General features: G+C 40.4%; 1 protein-coding gene across 1 annotated transcript in view; it reads right to left on the bottom strand.

The window, feature by feature from the left end:
- The window catches only part of HTT (huntingtin), a 152,692-nt gene that overhangs the window by 86,511 nt on the left and 43,732 nt on the right, over positions 1-22,449 (bottom strand). Inside the window, exons 12-25 of the mRNA XM_012812276.2 lie at positions 19,501-19,581; positions 18,110-18,450; positions 16,467-16,590; positions 15,639-15,757; positions 14,404-14,515; positions 14,032-14,169; positions 13,158-13,316; positions 12,968-13,065; positions 10,786-10,925; positions 9,532-9,595; positions 9,206-9,306; positions 5,371-5,517; positions 3,176-3,296; positions 1,350-1,426 (exon numbers count right to left, since the gene is read on the bottom strand). Coding sequence (XP_012667730.2) covers positions 1,350-1,426; positions 3,176-3,296; positions 5,371-5,517; positions 9,206-9,306; positions 9,532-9,595; positions 10,786-10,925; positions 12,968-13,065; positions 13,158-13,316; positions 14,032-14,169; positions 14,404-14,515; positions 15,639-15,757; positions 16,467-16,590; positions 18,110-18,450; positions 19,501-19,581 — 1,822 coding nt within the window. The remainder of the gene's footprint in view (positions 1-1,349; positions 1,427-3,175; positions 3,297-5,370; positions 5,518-9,205; positions 9,307-9,531; positions 9,596-10,785; positions 10,926-12,967; positions 13,066-13,157; positions 13,317-14,031; positions 14,170-14,403; positions 14,516-15,638; positions 15,758-16,466; positions 16,591-18,109; positions 18,451-19,500; positions 19,582-22,449) is intronic.

Below are 22,449 nucleotides of genomic sequence, written 5' to 3'. Positions count from 1 at the left end.
GCGGGCCCGGGCCGGGGATTTGAACCTGCCACCTTAGGTGTATGTGGCTGGCGCCTTAGCCGCTTGAGCCACAGGCGCCGAGCCAGAAATTTTCAAGTAAACCGAATAGGTTACTTTCTCTTACAAATCCATGAGGAAGGCTTGTCATGATACATTTTATACCAGCTCAGAAATTGATATTACTATTGTTAATCAACTAACATCTCTCCTGCAAATCTCCATAAAAATAATTTGAGAAATGAAATAAGATAGTAGATCTGGTTAACAGGTTTTGTTTTTTTTTATTTTGAGACAGAGTCTCACTACATCGCTCTCAGTAGAGTGCCACGCCATCACAGCTCAAAGCAATCTCAAACTCTTGGGCTTAAGAGATTATCTTGCCTCAGCCTCCCAACTAGCTGAGACTACGGGCACCTGCCACAACACCCAGCTATTTTTTTTTTGTTGTTGTTGTCATTAGCAGGCCCAGGCCAGGTTCAAACCCTCCAGCTCCAGTGCATGTGGCTGGTGCCCTAACCACTGAGCTACAGGCACTGAGCCCGGAACTGTTTGTTTTAATGACCTTTTAACTTTCCTTAAATTTTGACTTAGCACATCTTACTCCAATGGCAAAGGCAAGTCTAGTGCTGGACCTATGCCTAGAGAGTGCAGCTGCTCAGTCAGTATTTGTGGAAAGAAGAAAAGTAATCATTCTAGACCAGAGAATGCGATCCATCTCATGCAAATTTCTTGTGCTGATAGACACAAGAAATCCATAGATTTACTTCCAAATGTGATGGGAATCACCAAAATCTCTCTCAATAATCAATACACATAATGAAAGCTTTTTCTTTAATGCTGTGGAAGACTCAAAATCATCTCCTAGATGCTGGTAGTGCCATCTACTGGAGGAAAATCATTTTAAAATGAAAACTGTTAATTCGCAACAGTCCCTAAATCACACCCTGGTAGTGCTTCACCACTTTGAACGAGAGGTCACACTTGACATCAAGCAAATAAGTGTTTCTACACTTTTAATTTATGGTGAATAATTTTGGAAAGAAGTCAATTAGAAAAGTCTTTTGCCAATATATGAAAGTTCCCTTAAATGAACCTATAGGTCATACCCTCAAGTCTCCAAAAATGCTTACAAATTTGTGAGATTTACTTAAGTACAACTACTCCAGTATTTCCTCACCTCCTGTCACTGGTTTTCACACAACCAATAGGGCAGAGGCAAGTATTCCATCAGATAGTTTTCCAAAAAGCCAAACTAATAAAAGACTTAGAAAGAAAGGGGAAAAGGCACCCTGGTGCCTATGTTTGTGCCATGCAGTTGCAGACAGCTGTATACTGAGGAAGATACATACCCACAGTGCCAACCTAAACTCCAAATGCAAACTGGGAAGGCGGTTGAAAGAAGACACAAGGCTTCACAGCATCCAAACTATAGAAGAAAGGGGTAATTAAATCACATCCAAACACCACAAAGGATAACCAAATTAAATCTCCTGTTACCCTTTCTAAACAGTATAAACAATGAAAAAGAAATTGAGATCTGTAAATGATAACTGTTAGGTATCTGTCCCACCATGGTACAAACTCATATTTTTTTTTTTTTTTTTTGAGACAGAGTCTCACTCTGTTGCCCTCAATAGAGTGCCATGGCATCACAGCTCACAGCAACCAACTCCTGGGCTTAAGCGATTCTCTTGCCTCAGCCTCCAGAGCAGCTGGGACTACAGGCACCTGCCACAACTCCCAGCTATTTTTTGTTGCAGTTGCCACTATTTTAGCTGGCCGGGGTTGGGTTTGAACCCGCCACCCTCGGTATATGGGGCCAGCGCCCTACCCACTGAGCCACAGGCACCGCCCCCAAATTTGTACTTGAAAAAATACAACTGTATTAGTGAAATTCATGTTTCAAGAAAGGGTCGACTGTATCCCAAGGAAGAGAGGCCAGTAGTAGAGAAGCTCCTCCTTCCTGGATTGAGGATCACCCCAGAACTGTCACTGTCCTGTGCTACCCACTGCCCTGCAATGTTTTCCCCCCTACAGTCCAGTCCCCCTCCCCATTTGCCCGTGGGCATCCTCAAATCTCAGCCCAGTAGATTCTTGTCTCCCTGACTAGACTGTAGGAGCTGTAAGGGCAGGAAGCCTGCCTGTTTTTATATCCCAAGTCTACAACGTGTGGGCCCCAAGAGAAATAAATAAGCAAAGTTCACAATACCTTGAACAAATTAAGGAGAGACCATTCTACAGACATCCCAAACAATGTTTAGATTTGAAAGATAGTCATTTATTGTTCAAGACTTAGCTTAAAATTAATTGTGTGAGTTTCTACAAGTTTTTCTTCTATCACATAAAATAAATGAAAAGGTTTAACCCAGTAATCAGTAAAGTAACACTAATTTTGTATACTCTTTTTTCTCATTATAAAAGGTGTACTTGTTCATTTTAGAAAAGTTGGGAATATCTGAAAAATATAAAAAAGAATACAAAGATCATCCAAAATCTAAAAATTCATGTTGGCGATTTTCTATCAGTCATTTTTCTGAGTATATAAGAAATTTACATAAGTAAATACTATTTTTCTTGAGATGCAACTTTACATACTTCCATACAATTTTCATATTATACCTTTTTTCACTCAATATTATAGCCTAGACTTTACTGTATATCTCCACATCATTAAAAACTCACCAAAATATCATATTAACTATATATTACCATATGTAGTCAGCTTAATCATCCTTGGCTTCTTGGACATCAGAGTTCTTATGTAATTTCAGCATCATTAAACAATGATAAAGGTAATTATTCACAAAAATCTTTGCTGGCATTTCTGATTTTTTACCTTAGTGTATATCACAAAGTCACTAAGGTCAATTACACATGGATCAGAGGCAGTTTAAACTTCTGATACATTACCAATTCAGATTGTGGTAATTTGATTTTCTTCTTATGGTCATTTTTATTTCTTCTTAAAATGACTGGATTTTTTTTTACAAGCATGTATTACTTCAATAATGAGAAAAAAGTATTTTTTTACATTCCTACTGAAGTAAGACAAGAAGCACAAGTGCCCGGCAAGCCCCACAGGTAAGAGTTCCACCACTAACGTGACCAGACAACTAAGGGACCCACTAACTACTGAAAATTCATCTCCTTCAGATCAACAGAGAAAGAGACTTACTGTGAGTGCTCTTGTGGTTGATGTGATTAGTTCCTGAGAAACTGCTGCAATAATTCTTGAGAGATTATTTTCCATCGTGACATCTGTTATGCTTGGTAGTAAGTTATAGCCTCTGTATATTCTAGTAAGAAAAATACAGAAACTTTTAAAAACTACTAGTAAAGCATACGATAGTTAAAAACAAATAACATTTAAAAGTTTAAGATTAAAGGCTAAAAGAAGTTAAACAGTCTTGACTTTTAAGTTAAAGAGAGACTAGACATAAATGTGGTCATTATTCCATAAAAAGACCTGCATGCAACCCTCCCTTCCTCACTGTCTGCCCAAAACACTTCCCTGCAACACTGGCTGCATCCCCTCACAGCCTTCCCTGCAGTCTCCACACGGTGAAAGCTGTATAGCTTTAAATGCTTCTCAAAGCTACTTACTTCCAATTCTAACTGATTTCAAGATCAAATAAATCTATTCCTCCACTACAGAGTTCCCAGCACAATTTTTCTGTCTCCCATTCATGGCACATGTCAATTTCTGCCCCATCAGACTGAGACATAAATTCTGACTTCCCAGCTGTTTAGATAAAACCCAAGCGAGGTGTGGGGTCGTGTTTGATTCACATTTATTTTCCTCATAGTGTCTAGTCCCCAGAGACATTCAACAATGAGAGTAACGAGAGTATGATTTTATCTTCTCATATAAATGCTAACAGTCTGTAGCTAAGCAGCAAAATGTAGCTGCATAATTGGTGATTGTGTTTATCATCCAAGAACCAAATTAAGACATCTGAATGTCAGTCCAGAGGCTAGCTCAAGTTTGGAACCAGGAAACTTTTCAAAGCAGTAGTAAGTAACCAGTTCTAATGATATATACTCATCTCAGGCCAGGCGTGGTGGCTCACACCTGTCACCCCAGCACTCTGGGAGGCCAAGGTGGGCAGACTGCCTGAGCTCACGAGTTTGAGACCAGCCTGAGCTACAACGAGACCTGATCTCTAAAAATAGCCGGGCATTGTGGCAGGTGCCTGTAGTCATAGCTACTTGGGAAGCTGAGGCAAGAGAATCACTTGAGCTCTAAAGTTTGAAGTTGCTGTGAGCTATGACATCGTGGCAATCTACCAGGGGCAATAAAGTATGACTTTCTCAAGAAGAAAAAAAATATATATATACTCATCTCAGTTGGCATCCAAATATTCATCTTAATGGCATTCAGAAACAGCAATTCATTCTAAGATGGTCAAATCCCTGATAATGAAGTACTTTCACACTGCTTCTACTTATCTTAAGTGAGTATTTATCCTGAATCTTTTCAAAGAGAAAAAAATGCCAGTTCTGAGGTTAAACAAAGGAAATTCTGTGAGAGGAAAATATTAAGGTAGCTAAGAAATTATCTCCGTCTGTTTTTTAAGCAGTCTTCACAAGAGAAAAGATGACATTTAGGAATGATGATTTGAAAATTATTGATAAGCTGAGTTCCAAATTCAGGAAAAAAAGCAACAAGTCATCATTTCAGCTTAGAAGTCCTTTAGAACAATTGTTTATAAAACATTTTTAGGCAGCAGAAAGGAGAATATTGCATAAAATAACATTTAAAAGAGAGTTTAAAAGCCCAATAGTCTTAGCACTTTTGGAATCTTCTTTGCAAACTAAAATTCCAAAGAACATCATAACATCATGAGAGCCCCCCCTTCTCTACTCACGGGTGCGTATGGGATATGAGCAGCCCCTTGACATTATATTCAAAAGCTCTCAAGACAAATGGGAACAATAATCATTTGGAATTTGTTGAACTGATGGATTCCCTATCTAGCACTGATTTTAAATAGCCCATTCACTTAAAAACCAATGAGCATGATAAAAAACCATTGTCTTCAGAGATAATATAAATAAAGTGAAAATTTTTACTGGATGAGTTTTCAGGTAATATGTAAGCACCATACACAAAGACACAGTTGTCAGCATGTGGAATGCAGTGACCTCATTAAAGAATGTACAATGTAACTGCCGTGTGGCTGCAGTGAGGTTCAAAGACAGAGGTGGTACAGCAACACGAAAAAAACACAAAACTCCTCTCTGGACGATGATCTCCTCAAACATCCTGAGCTGAAGCTTTTTTCTAGAAAATAAGTTGTTTTAAGACCTAAAGAAAAACATCAAGAAAGGGCAAATTTTCCAACAACATCAAGGATGCTGAGTCAGTACCTGGTTATCGTGCTGACAGAGAAGTGAGATGGAGGCTGTGTCTCGTGCATGAGAAGTTTCAGGTGAACACTGCTTTGATCTCTTGCCACGGCCACTACGGGATCAGCTTGTCCTTGGTCACCTTTATAAAACAGCTTTGGGACAAGCCTGACACAAAAAGAAGGTTGGCTTACTTAAGAAAGTATATGAAGTTCACACCCTTCTGCCCCCAGCTGGCTAGGACTGAACCCGTTTACCAAGAGATACCACCTCCCTTACCGTTTATCAGAGGTGGTCTTCAAAGCCACGAGACCACATGCCCACACACTCACTCTGAAATAACCTAGTGTTGTGCTTTTTATCTGTCACTGAATTAAGTACCTTTCTTTACAAACTATTAAATGCTTTTATTAAAAATCAACCTTAACCATCTCAACAAAAAAATAGAAAAATTAGCCAGGAATGGTGACGGGATCCTCTAGTCCCAGCTACTTGGGAAGCTGAGGCAGGAGGAGTGTTTGAGCCCAGGTGTTTGAGGTTGCTGTAAGCTACGATGACACCACTACACTCCAGCCAAGGAAATGGGCGACTCTGTCTCAAATAATAAAACTAACCCAGGAAACTGCTCTTTTAAAACTTCTCAATCAACATCAGCAAGTGCAGCACAGCATCAGCAGACAGTACTGAGCACAGCAGAAAGTCAGCTTTGTGTCTTAAGTATTTTTGCAATTTTGTCTGCAAAACCATCCCACACTCCCAGAAAGAAAAGCTCCAACTGAGATCCCTATAACATCTAACCTGAACTCAAATGCAGAGCACAGGGAACATTTCCCTGAAGGAACGGAAGGGCTTCATACCTGCAGTCAGTTCGCTCAGTATACGTTTTACTCTGGGTACACATGCTGTTGCAAACAATGCACTATTCTACTATACTTGTTTGCAAATCCCAGTATCTATGAAGTCTCTTTCCTCTATAGAGACTTAGTCATGAGCTGAAGCTTCCTTCTAGGGTATAAGCAGTTGCTATCATTTGCATAAAATAGTAAAGCTACAAAATCTCCAATTGGACAAGTCATGCAAACCCATTAAGTAAAGGAAAAAGCATATCTCCCAAGTAAGCCAAGAAATGCAAATTACAACAATGAAAACTACAAGGGATTGGCTCCCGTAGCACAATGGTTACGGCACCAGCCACATACACTGAGGCTAGCAGGTTTGAACCCGGCCAGGGTGTGCTAAACAATAATGACAAGTGCAACAAAACATAGCTGGGCGTTGTGGTGGGCACTTGTAGCCCCAGCTACTTCAGATGCTGAGGCAAGAGAATCACTTAAGTCTAAGAGTTTGAGGTTGCTGTGAGCTGTGACTCCACAGCACTCTACCAAGGGCGACATGGTAAGACTATGTCTCAAGAAAAAAAGGTTATTTTAAAAAGAAATATGAACTTTAACTTTTTGGGAAATGTATGCATTAATGGGAATAATCAGGCATAATCAATCCAGCAGTGGAAGTTATAAATTGGTATGTTTCTAGAGAACAGTTTCACAATAAGTACAAAAAGTTATAAAAAAAAAAAACTAACATTTCTAAGTATCTACACAAGAGAAATGAAACATATGTCTACATAAGTCTGTAGGCAAATCTTCACAGCAGCATGATTCACAACTGCCCAAATAGAAACATAATATGCATCAGCTGATGAATGGATAAACAAAGAGACTAAGACCTATAATGGAATACTGTTCAACAATAAAAAAAAATCACACTACTAACATATGGTACAGCATGGATAAACCTCAAAAACTGTGAAAGAAGCCAGATGCTAAACTTTACCTATCACATGACTCCAAGTACACAAAATGCTCAGTTAAGGCAAATCTTTAAGAGCAGGCCAGCAGGTAAGCAGCTACCTGGGGAGAGGCAGGGGCTGGAAGTGACTGCAAATGGGCAGCAGGAATCTCCTTGAGATGGGATTTTCTAAAACTGGATTGTGGTGACAGTTCCTCAACTCTGTAAGTTTACTAAATGCCATTGAATTACACATACAAAACAGGTAGGTTTTAAGAAATATAAATTATACCTCCATTAGAAATTTTTTAAAAATTTAGGTGGCACCCGTAGCTCAGCAGTTAGAGCTCTGGCAAAATACACAGAGGCTGGCGGGTTCAAACCTAGCCCAGGCCAGCTAAACAACGACGACAACTGCAACACCAAAAAAATAGCTGGGCATTTGTGGCGGGCATCTGTAGTCCCAGTTACTTGGGAGGCTGAGACAAGAGAATCACTTGAACCCAAGAGTTTGAGGTTGCTGTGAGCTGGGATGCCACAGCACTCTATTGAGGGTAACACAGTGAGACTCTATCTCAAAAAAAAATTTTTTTTAAACTTAAAAGCTGGGCAGTACCTGTAGCTCAGTGGGTAGGGTGCCGGATTCCAACCTGACCCCAGCCAACTACAACAAAAAATAGCCGGGTGTTCTGGTGGGTTCCTATAGTCCCAGATACTTGGGAGGCTGAGGCAAGAGAATCGCTTAAGCCCAGAAGTTGGAGGTTGCTGTGAGTGGTGAGGACATTTTACTGTACCAAGGGCAATGAAGTGAGACTCTGTCTCTAAAAAAATAAATAAATAAAAGCTTAGGGGCCAGGCACAGTGGCTCCCACCTATAATCCTAGCACTCTGGGAGGCTGAGGCAGGCAAATTGCCTGAGCTCACAAGTTTGAGACCAGCCTGAGCCAGAGCAAGACCTTGTCTCTAAAAATAGCCTGGCATTGCGGTGGGCACCTATAGTTCCAGCTACTCGGGAGGCTAAGGCAAGAGAATCACTTGAGCCCAAGAGTTTGAGGTTGCTGTGAGTTGTGACGCCACAGCACTCTACCCAGGGCAATAAAGTGAGACTCTATCTCTAAAATTTTAAAGCTTGGCCTACCAACTAAACTTCCAAGACTTAATTATCAGGAAAGAAAATTATCTATGAACATTTATGCAAAAAAATGTTCACTACAGCATTATTCATTATTTAAATCAAAGAATATTTAATGTCCAATACAATTTTATATAAAAATTATCACAACTACTTAGTTTAAAAAATGGCCACTAAAATTCCTGTTTTAGAAGAATGATAATAGGAAAAAGTTACTAATATACAGTAAGAAGTGGAAATTAACAGATCGCAAAATTGCATGTAATTTTGACCTAATTTTGAGTAAGGAACTCATACACAGGATATATAGCAAAATGGTAACAGTAAGGATCGGGGCCCCTAACATGCACAATGTGATGGTGTTCGGCACACCCTGGGTGAAGGGACCAACTACCACTTCAATTTTACCTTAGAATTGAAAACAACGTAACCTAAAACTCTGTACCCTCATATTAATTTGAAATAAAATAATAATAATAATAATAAGGGGGATTACTGTCAGTTAGTAGATTGAAGGTGATTTTCATTTTCCTCTTAGTGCTATTCTCTGTATTTCAAAATTTTGATAATGAAAGTATATTATTTTATGGGTAGCGCCTGTGGCTCAAAGGAGTAGGGCTCTGGCCCCATATGCCAGAGGTAGCAGGTTCAAACCCAGCCCCAGCCAAAAACTGCAAAAAAAAAAAAGTACATTATTTTTATAATAGAAGGTCAGTATTTTATTGTTTTTTATATTATTATTTTAGGAAAAATACTTTTAAATAAATTGTCATTTCAGATTCACAATAACAGACAATGGCTAAAATGAGCTCAAAAGATTCAGGGATACTGTCCTGTATCGTCTACATTCTTTATTCTCTTCTTATCCTCACACCTTTTAGTACTTCAACCAAAAAAGTGAAAAAGAGATGAAGAAGAGATAAAGTATTGACGTACCTCATTAATGATGCCGCAGCCACATGTCGCACTCTGGGGTCTTCATCCCCCAGCAAATAGATGACAACATTATTGAGCACTCGTTCTTGCAGTTTTAAAAGCTTGAAAGAGAAGCATAATAAAAACAAACATTAATCTTTGTATCTGACCAAACTTTAGATAAGGTATTTTGGGAAGCTAGTGAATAAGAACTGAAGTTAACTAGTCTTAAATTCATACCACACAATCACAACTTTCATGACGTAAATACACTCATCTGAAACACCACGAATGTGTTCACAGCTTTGCACTGCAAGGACAGCCCTGCTTCATGGAGGGATGCTTACCCCTGTGTAATGATGATCCCCTCTGTGCAAGTTTTCTGCTTTTGCCTCCAAAAAGCTCACCAGCCTAACAAAAGAACATATTTAACAATGAAATCTCATAGTTATCAGCACATACTCACCGTGACCTGGTGATCTGAGAGCTGGAAACCTGAAGAAGGCTGGCTTTGGAGCGACTCACCCAAGCACCCGAGAAGGCTCTCAGGCAGCACTTACAAGGCAAAAGAGACTAATGGCTTCAAATAAATAAAATTTACATTCCTCTCACAATTCCAGATGTAGTAAGATAGTACTTAGTAAATTGCTGTTCTCCAAAATAAACACCTACTATTTTGAAAGATTCTTGTGTCCCCACAGGAGGGTTAGGGGAGCTGCACCCAGGGCTCCGGTGCTCAGGTACCCACCCAGTGGCCCCCTCTGTGGGTGGAAGTGAGAACAATCTCTAAGCCACAGAGATGTTTTGAGACTGAAACAAGAGTTCAAGGGTCTCTATAAATGGTAACTTAAAAAAAATCTGGATAGGGCAGCACCTATACCTCAGTGGGTAGGGCACCAGCCACATACACTGAGGCTGGCGGGTTCAAACCCAGCCCAGGCCAGCTAAAACAACGACAACTGCAACAACAACCAAAAATACAGCCTTTGTTAAAGTTCAAGACAAAGGTTAAAAAATCCTAAGCTTTTTTATTCCCACCTTCCAGGACACTTAAGTGACTAAGACGACCAAAAAAATCTACTCCTAGATTTCAAAATTCCAAGCACAAAGTGAAATTCAGCAAATAGCCACTGGGAAAGAGAATATCATTACCATTTACCTAACCAGCAGTCCCCAACCTTTTTGGTACCAGGGACCAGTTTCCTGGAAGACAATTTTTCCATGACTTGGGGGTTGGGAGTGAGGCATTAGATTCTTGTAAGGCACATACAACCCAGATCCATCACATTCCTGGGAGAATCCAATGCTGCTCACTGATCTGACAGGAGACGGATCTCAGGCAACAATGTTAGTAGTGGGGAGTGACTGTAAATACAGGTGAAGGCTCACCTCCTGTTCCTTGGCTGGTTCCTAACAGGTCACAGACTGGTTATTAGTCTATAGCCCAGGGGTTGAGGACCACAGACCTAAACCATTTAGATTCTGAATGACAGGATACCTGACATCATCATTAACTGCAAGAAGTGGCCCTGGGACTTCCAATTCTTAGTTCAAACTTCTGAGCCTTAGTTCATTGAACCAAATGAACTTGATTCACTTACCTGAAGTCAATCTCTGCAAGAGTTTCCAAAAGTTCTGTCCTCACCAGCCAGTAGGAGCTATTCCTCAGGGCCAGCAAATCGATGATCAGCTGTAACCCTAATTCACTATAGCTGCTACTGCACAGACTCATGACACAATGCTGAAAAACAGGGGCAGGAGACAGCAGATTTAACCTCACTCAGTAGCTGTGTCTTCATAGTTTTTTGTTTGTTTGTTTTTGAGACAGAGTCTCACTATATAGACCTAGGTAGAGTGCCATGGCGTCACAGCTCACAGCAACCTCAAACTCCTGGGCCTAAGCAATTCTCTTGTCTCAGCCTCCCAAGTAGCTGAGACCACTGGTGCCCGCCACAATGCCTAGCCATTTTTTGGTTACAGTTGTTGTTTGGCAGGCCCAGGCTGGATTTGAACCTGCCAGCTCTGGTGTATGTGGCTGGCACCCTAGCCACTGAGCCATGAGGCTGTGTCTTGATAGTTTTAAGACATCACACACACATTTGTTTTGTGTTTTTTTAATGGCAACAGGGATACTGCAATTTCTCTCAGAATTTTTGATGTATGGGGGGATTAAAGGAATAAATTGAAAATCCTGGCTGAGAGCAGTGGCTCACATCTGTAATCCTAGCACTCTGGGAGGCCAAGGAAGGTAGATTGCCCTGAGCTCACAGGTTCGAGATCAACCTAAGCCAGAGAGAGACCCTGTCTCTAAAAACAGCTGTGTGTTATGGTGGGTGCCTATAGTCCCAGCTACTTGGGAGGCTGAAGCAAGAGAACGCTTGAGCCTAAGAGTTTGAGTTTGCTGTGAGCTATGACGCTACGGCACCTTACTGAGGGTGACAAAGTGAGCCTCTGTCTCAAAAAGAAAAGAAAAAAAAAGAAATTTTAATGTATGCTGTTTCTCAGTAAACACAAGTTTAAAGGTAAATGTGTCCCTTTAACACAACTTAGTTTCTTTCTTCCTCCTATTTCTGCCTACATTACAACCAACTGCATGAACATTTTTTAGTGGTAAGGAGAGAGACCTGCAACACATCCCTACCACCATGTCTAAAACAAAGCTCAGACCCAGGGAAAGGAAAAGGACCCAGACCACGGGCCAGCCATGGATGTCACTGTACACTTCAGTGCAGAAAGGAATGGGACTGGTGTCTACTGCTGCACCCCTTCCCTGCAGCCACAGGCCACCGAGGACACCCTCACACAGGTGGCTGACACACAGTGACCTCAGCCTGCAGCATCACTATCTGTTAGCACATTTTCTTTTGCTCAAGACATGACTGATTGAAACTTGTAGAACTCTAGAACTGAAGAAAAATTACTCCCAGACCATGAAATTTTAAAAAGTAAGGAATCCCACAAATTTGACAATTATAGGGGGGTTTTGTTGTTTTCTTTTTTACTGGTTAATTTTTACTGTTGTTGACTGGCCAGTTGTGATTTTATGAGCCAGCTGATAAATAAGGTTCAATATGCTCTCATTAAAAACAACTGAGGCTATTCCACTTGGTTCAAAAACAGAGGTTGATTAAATACCCTTCAGGCTCACTTGAACTCTTAATATTCTATGGGGGTTAATACAGTATTTTTCTTCCAACCGATATTATATGTAATAATAGCAAGGTATATTTCTAGATAAACACTTCAGGAAAAGGTATATTTCAAAAAGAACTGGAAGAATTAAAGCCTAAAAGTTATTAAGAGGGAATATGGGAGTAGAGAGGGTATTTGGGACCTCACCTAATGTGCATGATGCAATGGTACATTTCAAACTATTAAGAAATGAGTATAATTGTGATGGATGTGTTACTTGGTTCAATGTAAACATTTCACATTGTATATCAAAGCAGTACCCTGAGCCCCATAAATGCATCAATGTACAAAGTTATGATTTAATAAAAAATAATTAATTATAATAAAAAGAGACTTTATAAAATGGTTAAAAAATAAATAAATAAATAAAACACTGCCACTAACCCCCCCTCAAAAAAGTTTACTAAACTTTATCTCATAACATTTTCTTTTTAAAGTTAACTGATGGATATACAGATGTTTATTGTTGCTTAAAACTTTAGAACATGGGGAAACATTGCATATCGCTCCAACTTTAATTGTTTAATTTCATTAGTGGTAAAATGTCCACTAATTGAAGGAACAGTTTCCATAAAAAATTATTATGCTCACCCTCACAGCTGTACAAGCCAACTTGCAAGTAACAGAAGACTCATCCTTCAGAGTTTTCTGCAACAAAGGAATGCAGTCCACCAGAGAAAATGTATTTCCTAGCCAGAAGATAAGCAACAGACACCTTCATGTAAACTCAGAAATTTGAAATGGTATCTAGAAAAGACACTACTGATAAACTGGCCATTACCTGTTAGAGTTCTAATGGTGCCCATCCAGTCTCCCACATGGAAGCGGGATTTGCCGAGGATGGAGCAGATGAGGGTCCCACAGAGGATGGCAGTGGCTCCTCGGACCTGTGGGTCTCCATGATCAATGTAGGTCAGGATGTCTGAGACATACTGCTCCTCTGTGGGGACAAACTGCCCAGTCACTGTACAATTCCCTACCATCAACTTTCCAGCTTAAAAGCTTAATTTTTAAGAAACAGAAAAAGAGGTAGGGAAAACTCAAATCTACAAAGGACTTGGCTAAAATAATTCTAAATGGTAAAAAAAAAAAGCCTGGGATTTAAGGATTCTAATTCATCATATTGCATTAATATCTCCTCAATACAACATATTTTCTGGACTATAATTCCAGGTTAGCAGATAATAATCAAAATTCCAAGATTTCATTTCCTAAAAAGATTAGAAAAACTCAAACTACTATACACTTACATAATGTAAACTCAAAAGGACAAGTTTGCCCTTTCACCCAAAGGAAGATTAAGCAGGAAGATAACTCTCACTCCATTATGAAGCAGGGTGCAAAGAGGAGGGTCCACTTCCTCAGCCTGGCCTGACCAAGTGCCATGCACATCAATTCTGTGCATAACTTATTCTTTAGGTATAAATCCAGTATATATGGAAACTGGCTCTTACCTTCCCAGATTTCTATTTATCCTTTGTGTGTTTCATCTAAGAGGAATCTATTTACATGTTTTATGGAGAGTTACAACACAGGGTCAAATCTCACAAACGTACTCAAACACTTACGGCTCTAAAACTGAAATAGTCAAGACTAAAATTATTCTTATTAATAATGAATGAATCAAAGGAAAAAGATGTGCTCTTTTAACATACCAGGGTATTCCATGGTGTCAAGAGGTACTTTATACAGTTTGCTAAAGAAAGATTCTGGATGAAGGGCCATGGCTGCCCCGATACAGCTGAGGGCCAGGGCCTTGACACTGACTCTCACGTCCCTGTCCGGAACAAGCACTGCAAAAAAACCACCTGGTCACGTTCAGCCTTAAAGTAGCAGGCATTTATTTTCCCAGATGAAGAAAACTAGACCCAACAAATTACCACCCCATCATGTTCTCCCTCAGGCAATGAATCCAAACCCACCCCTCAATTCTCCCTTTGCAGTAACATGAGGAAAATCCAGTCACTAAGTTGAACACTAAAACCTACAGCCACTTCCTTCAACTCTATACCCACCTCTGTACTTACCATTCTTTTCTCCCGTTAGCAAAAATGAAGCAGATAAAAGGCGGACACAATAGATGAGAGGCGCAGAATCATCATCAGCAGGCTGTCCTATGTCACCTTTGATGCGGCAAGGCTAGAACAAAGGAATTTACACTTACCAAAGAACCAATATATTCAACAAATATTTGCAGGGAAGCAATTACGGTGCATGCTGGGGATACAGAGCTGTGTGTCTGCCCATTTGCATGCCTGACTCAGAGACCATGGCTGAGCCGAAACAGACAAGGTAGAGAGTACGACACAGAGTCACAGGCCTGTGGGCTCACAGGGGCATGGGCTCAGCACACAGAGAGGACCTGTTACCTACGAAGGCAGCCAAGACCAGGCATTCAGGAAAGGCCACTCTGGGAATCAAAGTGTGAGCTATCTTGTCTATGACAAGCAAAAACTATTCAGGTAAACCAAAGAGTCTGGGGGAGCTCAAAGGTAAGAGGGAGGAGGGGCTCTGGAACGAACTGCTAAAGGCTGCAATTCTGACTGACCGGAACTAACCATGAAACACTATTCCTTATCATAGAGGAATTTTAAATCAACTAGGAAGATAGCACATTTTCATGTAAAAGAGTAAATAATACAGGCTCAGCATCAGCGACACGCACCACTTAAATCCACGACTAGCAGGTTTAAGCTCAGCACGGGCCAGCTAAACAATGACAATTGCAACAAGAAAATAGCCGGGCTTTGTGACGGGCACCCGTAATCCCAGCTACTTGGGAGGCTGAGGCAAGAGAATCGCTTATGCCCAAGAGTTTAAGGTTATTGTAAATTATGACACCACAGCTCTCCACCAAGGGCTACATAGTGAGACTGTCTCAAAAAAAAAAAAAAAAAAAAAAAGAGTAAATAACACAAAGAAAGATTTTTAAAACAGTTCCATAGAACAAAAACTAGAAAAGTCACAAGGCCAAGCACAACCATCAAATGTGAATGGTCCAAGAAATCAGGCAGGGCGGCACTTGGCATAGAACAGATCTGTGAGGGGCTCTCAAAGGAGATGGGACTTGGAATTCTTACAGATGTGGGTTAGGGCGAGGACCCAGAGAGGCAGAAAAAAGAGGAAGCCTAGGAAGAGGTCAATATTCAAAGAGGAAATAAAAAAACTCAGAGATGGGAAAGTAGTGCAAAGCAGCTAAGGTGATTTTAAAACCTGTCATCAGCTCAGAGATGCTGAGGTATCTCAGGCTTACGTCCCTCACCTTGTTTTCTTGATCACCTGGTTCAGCAACTTCATCTCTTGACACAAATTTATCTATACTGCTGTCAGAAGGCTGCCTGCTGTGACCCATGTTTTTCAATAAATGTGCTTGTTGAAGGGCTTCAAAAATAAAGAAATTGAGATTATGTGACAAGTTTCCAATTAAAACATAAATACACATATTTACACAATAACTCAGGAGCACAGGATTTAGATTTTTTTTAAAAGTCTGATTGGTGGCTCGGCGCCTGTGGCTCAAGTGGCTAAGGCACCAGCCACATACACCTAAGGTGGTGGGTTTGAATCCAGCCCGGGCCTGCCAAACAACAATGACAGCTACAACCAAAAAATAGCCAGACGTTGTGGCAGGCACCTGTGATCCCAGCTACTTGGGAGGCAGAGGCAGGAGACTCGCTTGAGCCCAGGAGTTAGAAGTTGTTGTGAGCTGTGATGCCATTGCACTCTACCCAGGGGGACAGCTTGAGGCTCTGTCTCAAAAAAAAAAAAAAGTCTGATTGGCCAGGCAAGGTGGCTCCTGCCTCTAATCCTAGCACTCTGGAAGGCTGAGGCGGGAGGACCACTTGAGGCCAGCAGTATGAGGTTGCAGTAGACTATGATAACACTGTACTCTAGCCCAGGCAAGAGAGCAAGACTCTGTCTCCAAAAAAGAAAAAGTATGATCATCCCCCCAGTTGATCATTTTCATCTGTTATTTATAACTCAGAAGATAAAGATATAAAAAGATATCTTCTGGAAGCAAAAATAAAATTAAGATGACCAGGATTAAAAATGAGACCATTTTGTGGTGCATCGCCTGACATTAACATACCCATCGAAGAGTTTCTGAAAGCATCCGAGGCTTCATCAGGAAGAACACTGGCAGATTCCTCGTCTTCCTCAGGGGGCTGTCCGATCTGCATGCCCAAATACTGGCTGTCAGTACCATCTAACACCTGAGTGGTTCAAGGATGCGTGTGAGAATTCTTAAGTGTAGTCACAAAAGACAAACTCTCCAACATGGCATGGCAAAGGCAAAAGCCACAAATACCATGGAGCATATTTCACATACAACACAGAGGTCATTTCTTCAAATACATAGAAATGCAGGCACATAAATTGCCAAGAGCTTACGTATCATACACCATTACCATATCATCAAGAGTTTTACAGCTCTAGAAGTTCCAAAGCAATTCCAATCTAGAAATTTCTTTTTGATACAAAAAAGGAAAAAACAAAACAAAAATCTTTGCCTTTATAAATGAGGAAATAGACAAAGACAAAAAAAAAAAAAAAGTTTATCTCCTAAACTGCTAGGACTGTGTCCAGTAAAATCTAGGCATAGGGCTTGCTATGTTTAGCCATAAGCTTGAGTCAGAATTCCATGTCACAAATGTTTCACTTAACTGCTTCAATCTACTTTCTAGCATAATTTACCTGAAAAACTGAGTAATGGACTCTCAAATCACTAATAAATTATTATTGGAATACTTTTTATGGCAGTGCTCATAGCTCAGCGGGTAGGTCACTGGCCACATATATCGCTGGTGGGTTTGAACCCAGCCCGGGCAAGTTAAAATAACAATGACAACTGCAACAACAACAACAAAATAGCTGGGTGTTGTGGCAGGCGCCTGCAGTACCATCTACTTGGGAGGCTGAGGCAAGAGAATCACTTAAGTCTAAGAGTTTGAGATTGCTATGAGTGACACCACGGCACTCTACCCAGGGCAACAGCTAGAGACTCTGTTTCAAGAAAAAAAAAACTTTTTATTAAGTTGGTTAACTACTATACAATTAAGAAAAACACTAGTAGTATAAATTGTTTTAATTAAAATAGGAATATAAAAGCAATTCCGCTTCTGGGTACATAGTCAAAAAAATCAAAAGCAGAGTCTCCAGGAGATACTTGTATACCCACGCTTATATTGTGGATAGCATTATTCATAACAGCTAAAATGTGGAAGAAACCCAACATCTATTTACGGATGAATGAATAAGAAAATGTAATATATATCCGTACAACAGAATATTATTTGAACCTAAAGAGATAGAAAATCTTGATATATGCTACAACATAGATGAACCTTATGCTAAGTGAAATAAGCTAGTCACAAAAGGGGAAACACTGTAATGATTCCATCTAGATGAAGTACTAGACTGGCTCCCTAAGGATTTTTTTTTAAATAATTATTTATTATTTATTACTTACCTAATAATAAGGCCTTAATGTAAAATGCACTCAATTTTAGCAGAGTTTATATAAACAACTAAACTGATTTCTGACCTCCATGTTCAACATAAAAGACTGTTTCCTTTACTGAAGATACCAAATAATTTGTCCTGGGGACCTGTGCACTGTCATCAGTGGGTTAGACAGGAGGAGAAGCAGTGGCATGTCTGGGCTCCAGGGAAGAGCTCAGAAAGATGGCACAGCCCTCTGCAGAAGACTGGGGTGGCCTTTAACCCACTTACAATTTCAGAACTATCCGAAGGGGTCACAGCTGAATCAGGCCCTTCAGTGGTGGTCTGGGAGCTGTCGCTGATGGGTGAAGAAGCCTGGGTTCCATCGTTGAGATCCAGGGCAGGGTCAGATGGGACAGCGCTGACCTGGCTGGAGCTGTGGCTCAGGATGTCCTCCTCATCCCCATCAGTGGCAGCACTCGTCAAGTCACAGCTGGCCAGATCTACCGAGTCTGCCTGCAGCGTGTGCTGTGACCGTGGCTGCTCAGTGATGATGTCATAGCCAGTTGATCCTGGAGTGGAGACCCCTGAAGAAGCAGCCAGCTCTCCACTGATCTCATCCTTCACAGAGGCTAAAAATACAGAAAACTCATTCATGAAATGGTTGGGGAAAACATTCAATAAGGAATAAAAGGTTTGCAAAGTAACAAAAAAGTTTACTGTCATCAAATGTTTTTAGACACATTTGAAATAGTGAAAATATGAACAAGTAAGGACACAACAACAACGCATCCTTCAAACATTACTCAAACTGCCTTTTACTACAGTACTCTCTAAAATAAGGATAATCAACAGGTACTTTTCAAATACTATGAAAATCTTCTAATTGTGTGTTTCACCACAAAAAACTGAAGTTCAAGTGATTTTTTTTGTTTGAGACAGAGCCTCAAGCTGTCACCCTGGGTAGAGTGCCGTGGCACCACAGCTCACAGCAACCTCCAACTCCTGGGTGAGTCTTCTGCCTCTGCCTCTCAAGTAGCTGGGACCACAGGCGCCCGCCACAACGCCCAGCTATTTTTTGGTTGCAGCCATCATTGTTGTTTGGCTAATGACAGCAGCAAAGTTAGACTCTATCTCAAAATTAAGTAAATAAAGAAAAACTATCCAGGCATAGTTGCTGATGCCTATCGTCTCAGCTACTGGAGAGGCTGAAGCAAGATGATTGTTTAAGCCCCAGCAGTTTGAGGTTGCTGTAAGATGTGGTGCCATGGCACTCCCAGGGTGACAGACTGAGACTCTATAGCAAAAAAAAAAAAAAAAAAAAAGAAAGAAAGCAACTATAGATCCTTTCAAGTTAATTATCCAAAGGCAAATTTTCACCCCATTTTCACAGGCAGGAGCCATTAGATCCAGGAGACATCTCTACCAGCCCCCTCCCAAAGCTTTACAGTCAGGGGGAACAAATTCAACTTTACAAACAGCCCAGACCAAGGGCAGCAGCACATGATGCAAACACACAGACACACACCTTTCAAAGTAACCATTACAAAAGAAGCCCCATTATCTACCACCTGAGCCAACTGGCTCCACAGCTACCCTAGGAGGGTTCTCAGCACAGTGAGGGTGCTGGAAGAGGGTCAGCACATAAACAGTTTGCACAAGCACCCACCAACTGAAACTACCTGCAAAGGCGGAGCTGCTAGTGTCTGACCTCGATTCAGAGTCGTCTTCCAAGGCTGCTTCTTCATTTAAGAGCACTCTGCCTAGTAAATAATGCAGCAAAATTCCTTTAAAGTCTGCTAAAAATAAGGCCTTTAAAAATTAAATAAATGCACAGTCTGAACTGAAAATCATAAGCATATTTAATTTACACTCATACAGTTTCATCATACATAAGAATCTTTATACCTCCAGAGTGTTAAACACAAATGCAAAGATATTAAGTTTAGAATACTATTAAAACCAGTTAACTCAACAAGGAGAAAAGTTGAAAGCATTTGATTCTCAAACTACATCACAAAGTATTTTAATGATAAATACTGATTCGAATTGTTCAAAAATTTACAGTACTATTTAATCTTAAAAATGTTAACTTATGACCCAAAAGATTCAATTCTATTGGTCCTCGGAACAGTTATGTCACATCTTTAATGGCACATCAGAATTAATATATAAAACCCTAATATCTATTAATAAAAGTCACTTTCAGTTTATCATCTTGTAATTTTCTCAACTCTGGTTAATCAGAACTCAAACACTATATGATCTGGAGGATGAAGTAAATTACTTTTGTAAAGTTCTAATAAATTATATTTATTGGGGAAAAAAAAGTCCTTTTTATTTTTTTTGAGACAGAGTCTCAAACTGTCACCCTGAGTAGAGTGCCATGGCGTCACAGCTCACAGCAACCTCAAACTCTTGGGCTTTACTCAATTCTCTTGCCTCAGCCTCCCAAGTAGCTGGGACCAGGTGCCCACCACAACGCCCAGCTATATATATTTTTTTTCCCAGTTTATGGCCGGGGCTGGGTTTGAACCCGCCACTTCTGGCATCTGGGGCTGGCGCCCTACACCTCTGAGCCACAGGTGCCACCCCAGCTTTATTTTTTTTTTTTTGGTTGTAGTTGTCATTGTTGTTTGGCAGGCCCAGGCTGGATTCAAACCCACCCTCCGGTGTACATGGCTGGCACCCTAGCCGCTGAGCTACAGGTGCTGAGCTAAAAGTCTTAATATGATTTAACTGAACTCATTAAATCATTATGACTATGTTACAAACAAATGACATTAAATGATACTATCTAAATAATTATTGTAAATTTTTATTTTACTGTTCTCCAATGAATAGGTCAGAAATGTGATAAGTTAAACAACAATGACAACTATAACAAAAAAAATAGCTGTGCTTTGTGGCGGATGCCTGTAGTCCCAGCTACTTGGGAGGCTGGAGCAAGAAAATCGCTTAATCCCAGGAGTTTGAGGTTGTTCTAAGCTATGATGCCACAGCACTCTACTAAGGGTGACGCAGTGGAGACTCTGTCTCAAAAAAGTAATAATTAGCAAAGGAAACCCAAAATCCAGATGAAATTAACATAGCAACTTGAAAAATTAAACAAAATGCCAAAATGATGAATTCGGATGTTAATGAAGGGAATCTCTATCCTTCAAAGCAGCAGTTTGCAAGTATGTTCCACAGAGCCCTGTGCAGGGTAACTTCCTCAAAGGCCCAAGATCAGGGCTGCTACCAGAAGATAGGCTTTAGGACACCCCACAACCTTCACCCTAACCCTACATCCAATATAAATCAATTTTTAACTAGGTTATTATGTTGGCAGACTTCACTCTAAAAAAAAGATTCTGTAACTACAACAAAAACATTTGAAAACCACTACTTGAAATGGGGGGTGGGGTGGGGAAAAGGCGCCTGTGGCTCAGTGAGTAGGGCGCCAGCCCCATATATCGAGGGTGGCAGGTTTGAACCTGGCCCTGGCCAAACTGCAACAAAAAAATAGCCAGGCATTGTAGGGGGTGCCTGTAATCCCAGCTACTCAGGAAGCTGAGGCAAAAGAATCACCTAAGCCCAGAAGTTGGAGGTTGCTGTGAGCTGTGATGACACATCACTTGACCAAGGATGGCAAAGTGAGACTCTTGTCTCTTAAAAAAAAAAAAAAAAAGAAAGAAAAAGAAATTGGGGGAAAGGGGGTACTGAAAAAATTAAAGAGGCAGGATATATCCCATGTTCCAGCCCAAAGAGGACAAAAACAATCCATCTCCACAAAGTGAGCCCATTCCCTTCACTGTCACTGGAAAAAGTGACTCAGAAACAGGTGTTAGGGTAACTTCGTTGCATGCCCAAAAATGTCTCCTAATTCATGAATATAAAGATTAACTTTTCCTAGAATCCTTTCAGCTTTTAAACAGTATCAATTTTTCACCAATACCTCCAACCCAATTAAGTATCCAACACTACAATGGCCCAAATATTGATTCCAAGTTATAGGAAATGGTTAATTTAATGAAAACTAGAATGTAATTCCTGTTAAGATCCCATTCAAAACTGCCAATAATATTAGGGGTCAGGCTCTTAATTAAACAATCAAATCGTAACACAAAAAAGGATTAGTCTTTTTAAAGATTTCAAAATAGAAAATGATAGCAATTCTGTCCTATGCAAATCCACACTGGAAAGGAAAATAATGGTGCTGCAAAGTGATAAAGTGTACCAAAACTAGATTATATCAAAAACCCTGACCTAGTAAAAATAAATTGCATCAGATTATTTTGATATGTACAAAGTTTAATATGGATGAAAAATGATAACCAGGTCCAGATAAAAACTGTCCAAACAAAAGGAGCTATTTAATAATATTCCTAACACTAGACAAAATTCACTGGGAAGGTAAGCTGCCTCTATAAAATACAGCCACACATCCCTTAAAGCAGGCATCTGTGTCTATAAGTAACATGTTATCAGAAAAAAGCCAGCCTGTGGGCTCGGCGTCTATAGCTCAACCGGCTAAGGCGCCAGCCACGTACACCTAAGGTAGCGGGTTCGAATCCCCAGCCCGGACCCGCCAAACAACAATAATGGCTGCAACCAAAAAAAATAGCCGGGCGTTGTGGCGGACGCCTGTG

The sequence above is a fragment of the Otolemur garnettii genome, unplaced genomic scaffold (assembly GCF_000181295.1).
Source record: "Otolemur garnettii isolate 467f Iridium unplaced genomic scaffold, OtoGar3 scaffold00198, whole genome shotgun sequence".
Taxonomy (NCBI): Eukaryota; Metazoa; Chordata; class Mammalia; order Primates; family Galagidae; genus Otolemur; species Otolemur garnettii.
The sequence above is the reverse complement of the archived record's forward strand: the minus strand, read 5'-3'. Positions and strand labels throughout refer to the sequence as shown.